Source organism: Ipomoea nil, unplaced genomic scaffold, assembly GCF_001879475.1.
Source record: "Ipomoea nil cultivar Tokyo-kokei standard unplaced genomic scaffold, Asagao_1.1 scaffold1770, whole genome shotgun sequence".
NCBI lineage: Eukaryota > Viridiplantae > Streptophyta > Magnoliopsida > Solanales > Convolvulaceae > Ipomoea > Ipomoea nil.
In genome coordinates this window covers 1,887,343-1,897,349 of record NW_017618198.1, presented here as the reverse complement: position 1 = coordinate 1,897,349, position 10,007 = coordinate 1,887,343, and the positions used below count along the sequence as shown (strand labels likewise).

Genomic DNA, 10,007 nt, shown 5'->3' with positions numbered 1-10,007 from the left:
GATAATGAATAATTTTTTTTTTTGAATAAAGGCATTGTGGACACATAATTCTAAACTAAATAAATGCATATCTATAATTTTTTGTTGTAGCTACTAAATTATTATTTATATAATTTAATAAGAGTAAAATAGAGTACTAATTATGACAACTTTGATTGGGATGAGGTTCGAACCTAAGACCTTTTTTTTTTTTATTGAAATCAATGAGTAAGTTAACGGTGAACTAACGGCAATTCTTAAAATTTTAACGGAATTAGTAACGGTGTGTGGTATTTTAGGAAATTTTAGTGTAAAATTTAAATCTTATCAATCTTTTAATCAATTTGAGCCATTCATTTGATTAAAATCTGTGACCGCCATTTTTTCTACCTATTATAGGCCTAACTCTCTTGGGCTCTTATTAGTATAGTAGATAGTAGATAGATAGTAGATTATTATTATTATTATTATTATTATTTTGAAGAAGAAATTATAGAATTTTACGGATCTGGATCAAGGAGGAGTCGGGCCTAGAATGCTGAACTGGATTGATGGATGGCCCAATTAAGTTTTGGGCTTTTGGATATTAAGCCCAAAAAAGTGGTGTACCCATAGGCCCATAATCCCAATAGAGTGACGTTGCAGCTGGCGGACTAGAGAACAAGAAAGTGGATAGAATATTCCAGCTATGGAAAACACAGCTCCAACATCAGAAGTGGCCAAACCACCATCTTACGTTGCATAAACAAAATCCATTTATTTTAATCATATAAAAGGCCGGGCAAAGTTCCTTTCCGGCATTCACTATTTTCATTTTCAGCTATATGCCAAACTTCCATAGTCTCCAACCTCTTTTCTGCACCCATTTCCTTCTTCATTTATCATCTTCTTTATAAAATTTGACAAAGATTAGCTTCAATTCAAATCCCATTTTGCAGTTTATAGAAATTTTCCTGCTGTTCTTTCCCTCAAAAAGGTACTGTCTTTTCTTAACTTTTCTTTTGCTTTTGCTAAAGAACAAGTTTGGGTTTCAATTGCTCTTGTTTCTGCTTTTGTTGGTTGGTTCTGTAATACTGGGAATTGTGGTTTGAGTCTCAAAGTACTAATCTTGATCAATTGTGTTTGTGCCCTGTTTATCTCTGCAGGTTGTGGTTTTTCCCTTTACTTTTAAGAGTTTTAGGGTGATGTTGTGGATTTAGTAAGCTAATTCCAGATTATTTATCTGTAAAGAATCCGTTTTTATGCTTAATACATTAGTTCTTGTTACAAGTTGAAACATAGGAATTTAGTTGTCTAGGTTGTATGATAAGGAGTTTGTGGATGTAAGCATGAATTGAAGCATGTGCTCCATATCAACTAAAAGCCTAAGCTGATAGTTGGATACAACTTAATGGATATTGGATATATGCTCACATGCCCCGTGTACGGTGGATTCCAACCAACACGTGGACCCATGACCTTTGGTCTGGCTCTGATACCAAATTGAAGCATGTGCTCCATCTCAACTAACAGCCTAAGCTAATAGTTGGATACACATTAATGGATATATGCTCACAGCATGATGTAGCTTTTCGGTTTATGTTTGAGCAAATTTCTTCGTTTAAAGATTCTAATTGAAGTCCATTTTTATGTTACGGTTTCATGGCAGGATTAGTGGTGTGTGAGCAATGTTGAATTGATACTCTTGAAGAATTATAGTTTCCCAAAGTGATCGCGTTTTTAGTATAGGATTTGGCAAAATGTCCCACATTGGACATGTTTCTGCTGTTAGCTTGGCGTCTTCCTCTAGAGTTGGTTGTCGTGTTGGTTCAGCAGAAGTAAATGCGCTATCATTTGGAGCGAGCTACTCAATGGGCTCTAAATTGAGGATTCCTACTAGCAATGGTGTTATGCCCAAATTAGGGAGGGGGTACCGCCCTTTGAAGGTCTGTTTTGGATTGTATATATAGGATATTACATACTTATATTGAATCCACAAAATTCTAAATAGGTTTTGTTAATCTTATAATATAGGTAGTTTGCATGGACTATCCGAGGCCAGAACTTGAGAATACTGTTAACTATATCGAAGCTGCTTACCTGTCCTCTTCATTTCGTTCTGCTCCACGTCCAAGTAAACCATTGGAAGTTGTTATTGCTGGTGCCGGTAAATTTTTATAGTCTGTCTCAATTATATTTTCTTATTGGCGTTTTTGAAGAAATGTTATTCCTCTGCTACTTATAACGTTTAGGGGGATTTTTCCACATCAGTTTTACGTTGAAACAACCGCTCACTATGCTCTAAGAAATGTAGAAAGCTCCTTTCATTCTACTATCTTACAACTATCTTATAACCGGAATTTGAAAGGAGAAAAAGGAATTCAAAGAAAATCGTTTTTGTATTTTGGTGCTTGCAGGTTTGGCTGGGTTGTCTACTGCAAAATATTTAGCAGATGCGGGCCACAAGCCAATACTGCTGGAGGCACGAGATGTGCTGGGAGGAAAGGTTGGTGAGACTCTCTATCACGCTATTGCTTCTCTTCTTCTATCTCACCAATCAACCTCGATGGGTGATAAACAATACTTGAAAGAGAAGAATTAGGCTATGTCTCCCTTTTATTACAGTTACAAGAGATCACTTACATATACACGATCACGAGATATCTAGGAATTACAAGAGCCGCCTAGAGTATATCAAAAAAATTGCACATTTGTAAATAAACTAACAAAATGGTAATTCTCACCCTTTATGCTCGTCTTCTTTCTCATGAACTATTATACTTAAATCATCATTGCATGAATCACTAGAGCTAAACCTAAATGCATACGTTGTGAAATAATGGCCCTGTTTGGTAAATGGTTGTTAGCTGATTGAGTTAATTATAGCGTATAACTAGTTGATAACATTAGCTGATTGTAGAAAGGTATTTGGTAAATTAGCTGTTAGCTGGGAGTTGTTTGGTATAATTTCCTTTCTCAAAAAGCTAATTGAAAAAGTTGCTTTGAGCAGCTTTTTGAATTTTAGCATTTTGGAGTTACAAAAAGCTAATTAACCAAACACTTATATTGATTTTTTAACCAAATCAAAAAGCTAACAGTGGTCAAATAAGCCAAAATTGGCCTATAGGCTAACTATTTTACCAAACAGGGCCAATGTCTACTTGGAATGTTAGATGTCATCGTAATAGTATGGAGTATTAACTATCTTTGGTTTTCTAGGTAGCTGCATGGAAAGATGACGACGGAGACTGGTATGAGACTGGCTTACACATATTCTGTAAGTTTAAATGCTCATATTGTTCATATTGATTCTAGCATTGTATGTATTGCTGCTTTGATGAACTTGGTTCAATTAGTTTCGAATATTTTTCTCCATTAAACACTTTTCTTACGCCTCCCTGGACCCAACACACACATCTTTTTGACATATACAAGGAACCTATAAACATTCAAATGACTCTATCTGTTTTAAGTTGGGGCATACCCGAATATGCAGAACCTGTTTGGAGAGCTAGGCATCAATGATCGCTTGCAGTGGAAGGAACATTCTATGATATTTGCGATGCCAAACAAACCAGGAGAGTTCAGCCGATTTGATTTCCCTGAAGTTTTACCATCTCCATTTAACGGTGAGGTCTTTGTTAAAACTGTGAATCCCGAGGTGTTGAAAATGTAGAATTGTGTCACGTTCCTACTAATAATAAATTATGCCATTCCCGTGTTTTATTTATATGTTACTTGCAGGGGTGTGGGCCATCCTAAGGAATAACGAAATGCTTACGTGGCCGGAGAAAGTGAAGTTTGCTATTGGTCTGTTGCCAGCAATGCTTGGTGGGCAGTCTTATGTTGAAGCTCAAGATGGGATATCCGTTAAGGACTGGATGAGAAAGCAGGTACGTAAAATTCAAGTATTTTCATGTTTTTCGTATTCTTGTCTAACGTTATAGCCAGCTAATATGGAGGGGCACGGGAAGACCTTTACAAGCAGCTAATTGTCCTCCTCTTTCAGGGCATACCTGACAGGGTGACCAATGAGGTGTTCATTGCCATGTCAAAGGCTCTGAATTTCATTAATCCGGATGAACTTTCGATGCAGTGCATATTGATTGCTTTGAACAGATTTCTTCAGGTCAGTTGGAATCCCCCCACCCCACAATACACACGCATAGCTCAGTTGATTCGACCAATCACCCTAAAGCCTTGCTCCAGCAGTAGTGTGGGGGTAAGGTTTAAATTCCACTGGGAACCTGAGGGTCATTGGGAGATCTTGGCGCTGTTTGGTAAATGGCTGTTAGCTGTTAGCTGATTGGGTTAATTAGAGGGTATAACTTGTTGATAACAGTAGCTGATTGTAGAAAAATGTTTAGTAAATTAGTTGTTAGTTGATAGTTGTTTGGTATAATTTCTCTTCTCAAAAAGCTAATTGAAAAAGTTTCTTTGAGCAGCTTTTTGAATTTTAGCATTTTGGAGTTACAAAAAGCTAATTAACCAGACATTTATATTGATTTTTAAACCAATTCAAACAATTAATAGTGGTTAAAATAAGCCAAAATTGGCTGATAAGCTAACTATTTTACCAAACAGGGCCTGACAGGGTGGGAACCTAGGGACTGACGGGGCGAGTCGTGGCTTTTGGGGGCAGGGGTTCTGGGGGCTTAGGATTAGTCTAGCGTAAGCTAAGAAACCTAATGCATAAAAAAAAAAAAAAAAAAAAAAAAAAAAAAAAAAAAAAAAAAAAAGTCTCAAGACAATAACTGGGAGGGATCAAACAAGGAGAGCTGATATTCATGACTAAGTTGTTATCCTATGCATGCCACTATAGAAATTTAGGAATGAGATGCTACACGACACACGTTCTTTACAAAACTCAAGCTTCTATTAACTGTTTAGATTTTAATCAACAGGAGAAACATGGTTCAAAAATGGCATTTTTAGACGGAAATCCGCCAGAAAGGCTTTGCTTGCCGATTGTTGAACATATCAAGTCACGAGGCGGTAAAGTCCAACTTAACTCGCGTATAAATAAAATCGAGCGGAATGAAGATGGAAGTGTCAAGAGTTTTCTTCTAAGTAATGGAACTGTTATTCAAGGAGATGCTTTTGTGTTCGCTACGCCTGGTAACTATAATGAATCATTCAATTTTCCAATATTTTATGCCCAACTTTTTTACAGTAACTAATTTCTCATTTTCTCACAATCAAACTAGTTGATATCCTGAAGCTTCTTTTGCCCGAGGACTGGAAAGAGATCCCATATTTCAAAAAGCTGGAGAAATTAGTTGGAGTTCCCGTAATAAATGTTCATATATGGTTAGTTGGAAACTGTTAAAATTTTTCTTATATATTTGGATGACGAGAGAAAGAAACCCACAACCACTACTCGAGGGTGTGCACTGGGTAAACCCTGTCTTGTGACTCTAGCCGGCAAAGGACAACAGGAGGTAAACCAGCTTAGGTTGCCCATAGCTGACCTGCCCAAACCAAGAAGGCCAATAGGCCACTCCCACCGGGAGTCGGACTTGGAACCTTGCCGACCAACTTGGCTTGGGTTGCCCCATTTCTTGAATATATTATAACTTACTATTAAGAATGTGCCACCATACTAAGCATATTTGCTAACAAAGAAAAGGAAAAAGAAGATTGTTATCTTATCTCATAGTTCTTAGAATACTTTTTCCATACACCGAAATATGTCTTAATGTCTTATGTGAGAAATGACTAACTTAATAGTGGATACACTAATCAAATTGCAGGTTTGACAGAAAACTGAAGAACACATATGATCATCTCCTCTTTAGCAGGTCTGTTTGCTTCATTTTTTATTTTATTTTTACCACTTAGCACATTTTACCTCTCTCCAATTCTTTTTGTAATTGCCATTGTTCGATCTATTTGTAGACATATATGGATTTTCTTGTTAATATTTCATTCATTTTCTTGCAGAAGCTCACTTCTGAGTGTGTATGCTGACATGTCAGTAACATGCAAGGTATTAATAAACGGTTTATTTTAGAGTAGTTGGATATACTTTTATGATGTAAACCCTCGTGAATACAGTACATATCCGCAACTCGGGCCAATCTGTCAATGATTTTGGCGTTGTGCGCCTACTCTACTCAATATGACTAGTGATCTCACCCGATTTTTTTTTTCGAGCAGGAATATTACAACCCCAATCAGTCTATGTTGGAGTTGGTGTTCGCTCCTGCAGAAGAATGGGTGTCACGAAGCGACTCAGAAATTATTGAAGCTACGATGAAGGAGCTAGCCAAATTGTTTCCCGACGAAATTTCAGCTGACCAGAGCAAAGCAAAAATAGTGAAGTACCATGTTGTCAAAACTCCAAGGTTAGAACGCAAGCCAACCTGTTCCCTCTCCTTGTACTTCTTACTATGTTTAACCATACCTTGTGAAACTTGACCGATGTAGATTTCTTGTTCTTTAGGTCCGTGTACAAAACTGTGCCAGGATGTGAGCCGTGTCGCCCCTTGCAAAAATCCCCCATAGAGGGATTCTATTTAGCGGGCGACTACACGAAACAGAAGTACTTGGCTTCAATGGAAGGCGCTGTTCTATCCGGGAAGCTTTGTGCACAGGCAATTGCAAAGGTAACTTCTCAGTTGTTACAATGTAGTATCTGTTCATAACTACTTTCTCAACCTGCTTCAGCCTCCACTAAGGCTCTATTCATAACTACTTTCTCAACCTGCTTCAGCCTCCACTAAGGCTCGAACCCACAACCTCCTATATGAGAGAGCAATTTGATGCCACTAGACCACAAGGTCCCCTACTGAAGCACAAAGAGTTAATACTGCCTCCACTGAGGTTCGAACCCACAACCTCCTATATGAGAGAGCAATTTGATGCCACTAGACCACAAGGTCCCCTACTGAAGCACAAAGAGTCAATACTGCCTTCATTGAGGCTCGAATCCACAACCTCCCATATGGGAGAGCAACTTGATGCCACTAGACCAGAAGGCCATTGGCCAGTTCAATTTCGTTCAAATACGCAATTAGGCATCCACAGCATAAATATTGTCCTTGTATCTTGCAGGATTACGAGTCACTCCTTGCTCGACAGCAGAAAATGGTGGCCGAGGCAAGCGCAAACATGAGTTGAAAAGGAACTTAACCTGTTCTAATGTACACTAGAATCACGGGGGAGGTCGATGAAGCAAGTTATTTAGGTAGATTGTGTACAGCACTGCATATACCAAGAACACACCAAAATTGAGAAGAAGATGCAATGTGTAACCTGGTAAAAGGGCAAGCAAGGAAACATCTGAATTCATGTAAAGCTGATACCATGTTTGTTGATGTTGTTAAGAATTTTCAAGGTCCACTAAGTAGCAATCCATCCTGTTTACCTCTGGTATAGCAGTACTATTGTTGTATGATGTTTACCCATTCTAGAGATGTCAAACGGACGGGCTTAGGTCGGTCCAATCTGGCTTGCCATTGGCTCGTTTATAAAATGTACCGAGTAATATCTAATAATTTAATATTAAATATAAATCATATATATATATATATATATATATATATATATATATATATATATATATATATAAACAGACCAGCTCGTAAGCTAGGCTTGGCCTATTTAATTTAATAGGTTTTAAAATAGGCTTAAACCTGACCTTTTACTAAACAGGTCAGGTCAGGTCATAGGTCCCTATGAAGGGGCCTACCAGCCTAGCCTATTTTCAGTAATATCTATCCGCTCATCGGATACCCTTGTCAAAGAAAATGAGTTGGGATCTCTCTTGTCCAATACTCCAACCAACTATTTTCTTTTACCGTTGCAAAATTATCTTCAACCTTCTCAACAAAATTAAATTTTGCTACCTTGTGGCTACTCACCATCTCAAAATTATTGTCAACTTCCTCATAATCAATTTCAAGACTAAGTTTGCTCTTGTCTTTCTTTTGATTACGATTTCTTAATGAATAGTTGTTGACACTACCACTATGAATTGATAACTTGGTGAATGCAATGTCATTGGATCTCACGTGCCTTTCAGTTGATCCACTTGGTATCGACACGTGTGTGCATCATGGAAATATATCCTTGGATGTTCCCACCCCGAACCGAGGTTCACTAGTGTTTTGAAACGTGCAACTTTGTTGCTGCTTCGACCATTGTTGTTATCATCCCATTGGTATTGATAAGTAATAGGGGGGATGTCATTTCCATGGAAGAAAAAGAGGAAATAAGGTTTTAAGCTTGTAATTGAAAAATAATACTATGAAAATATAATTTTTTTAAAAAAATACAAGCACAAAGAAACGAAAGGGTTCGAGTTTGTAAGTTTGAGACGTGTGATATTCACATTATCTTTAAAAACCTTAACTACTACCTTCCTTTGATGCTAAGAGCGTCGTAGCCTAGATTTTCAAGAAAAACCAAACTTCCACTTAAAGTTTGAGCACTCAAACAAATAAGCTCGGCGAACTAGTTAGAACACTACAAAAAATTTTATGAAGTGTTGGTAGAAATTTTAGGAAGAAATAATGTTTTTTTTTGTGAGAGATAAAAAAAAAAATCAAGATTTTGAAGTGTTCAAAGTTAGCTACTTGACAATCTGCCAAAACCGAAGTTTTTTATGGGAGACTAGTATGATACTCGTACGATGCACAAATTAAATACTTGAAATATTTAAATTAATATATTTAAATTATGTTATAAAAAAATTATTAATGTTGTTAAATTTCATATATAAAAAGGATGCATGAGCTTTATTCATTTATATAGTTTTGCTATTTAATAATTATGTTGATTTGATAGGAAAAAATTTAGAAATATAGATATTTTCAATTAAAATAAGAATTGATAGTTAAGACGGTAATTAGTTAAAATAATAAATTTTATTAAAAATTTACACAAAGTATTTAAAATTATAAATTATTAAAAACTTTTTAGTAAACTACATTAATAGTTAAAGTATAATTTCTTTCAACAAAATGCTGGACCAAACCGACTCAATCCATGGGCAAAAAATTAAAGTATGATCATGTCTATAGTATAAAACTGACTAGCCCTAACCAACGCAAATTATGCTGTGGAAACGTGTTCACCATGCGCATGGTGAACACAGGAATAGATCCATAATTTCTATACTGTAGATTCATAATTTTTTTTTTTAAAACGTAGATTCATAATTTTGTTTTTCATTTGTTGTTACAGATATTATGAATCTATAGTACAGAAATTATTAATCTACAGTATAGAAATTATGAATCTACATTATAGAAATTATGAATCTACAGTACAGAAATTATGAATCTACAGTACAGAAATTATGAATCTATAATATATAAATTATGATTCTATAGTATAGATGTTATGAATCTACAGTATAGAAATTATGAATCTACAGCATAGAAATTATGGATCTATCCTGTTAACAACAAATGAAAAACAAAATTATGAATCTACGTTTTCAAAAAAAAAAAAATAATATATATATATATATATATATATATATATATATATAGAAATTATGGATCTACCCATGTGTTTACCATACGCATGGTGAACACGTTTCCACAGCATAACTATTGCCTAACCAGCCCATTTTAAGTTTGTAACAATTGGACCAAGTTGGGCCGATCCAAATGGGACGAGACTGGACTGGACTTCAGGCTAATTTGTATGTTTGACATCTCTAACCCATTCTATCAAATTGAAAATAAAAAATAAAAAGTGGCAAATTATGCTATGCGCACGTGCGCACCTTGCAAGGTGCGCACGACGCTAAAACGGCGTCGTTTTCCGTGAAAACGACGCTGTTTTAACTATAAAAAAAAAAAAAAAAATTTGTTCGAAACGCCGTTAACGGCGTTAACGGCATATTCGTTATGAAATTATGAATATACAGTTATGACATTATGAATGTACAGTTATAGAATTATGAATGTATAGTTATGGAATTATGAACTTACAATTATGAACATAGAGCTTCGAAAATTATGAATGTTCGGTATGGAATTATGAATATACAGTATGGAATTATGAATGTACAGTTATGGAATTATGAATGTACA

The 10,007-nt window shown here is 35.9% G+C and overlaps 1 protein-coding gene across 1 annotated transcript; it reads left to right on the top strand.

Moving 5' to 3' along the window:
* The first annotated feature begins 682 nt into the window (after window positions 1-682).
* Window positions 683-7,435, top strand: LOC109192580 (phytoene dehydrogenase, chloroplastic/chromoplastic). Its single transcript, XM_019343277.1, has 15 exons — window positions 683-955; window positions 1,628-1,904; window positions 1,993-2,125; window positions 2,376-2,464; window positions 3,178-3,235; window positions 3,432-3,587; window positions 3,703-3,851; window positions 3,968-4,087; window positions 4,863-5,076; window positions 5,166-5,268; window positions 5,712-5,759; window positions 5,902-5,947; window positions 6,118-6,305; window positions 6,404-6,566; window positions 7,015-7,435. The coding sequence occupies exons 2-15, from the start codon at window positions 1,719-1,721 to the stop codon at window positions 7,078-7,080; spliced, it is 1,719 nt and encodes a 572-aa protein (XP_019198822.1). The 5' UTR covers window positions 683-955; window positions 1,628-1,718; the 3' UTR covers window positions 7,081-7,435.
* The last annotated feature ends 2,572 nt before the right edge of the window (window positions 7,436-10,007 follow it).

What these genes read in the sequence shown, in the direction of transcription:
- LOC109192580 (XM_019343277.1), top strand. Translation starts at nt 1,719, where the DNA reads ATGTCCCACATTGGACATGTTTCTGCTGTTAGCTTGGCGTCTTCCTCT. An exon ending in GGGGGTACCGCCCTTTGAAG is followed by an intron (nt 1,905 to 1,992) that starts GTCTGTTTTGGA and finishes CTTATAATATAG; the next exon opens with GTAGTTTGCATGGACTATCC. An exon ending in GTGCACAGGCAATTGCAAAG is followed by an intron (nt 6,567 to 7,014) that starts GTAACTTCTCAG and finishes TGTATCTTGCAG; the next exon opens with GATTACGAGTCACTCCTTGC.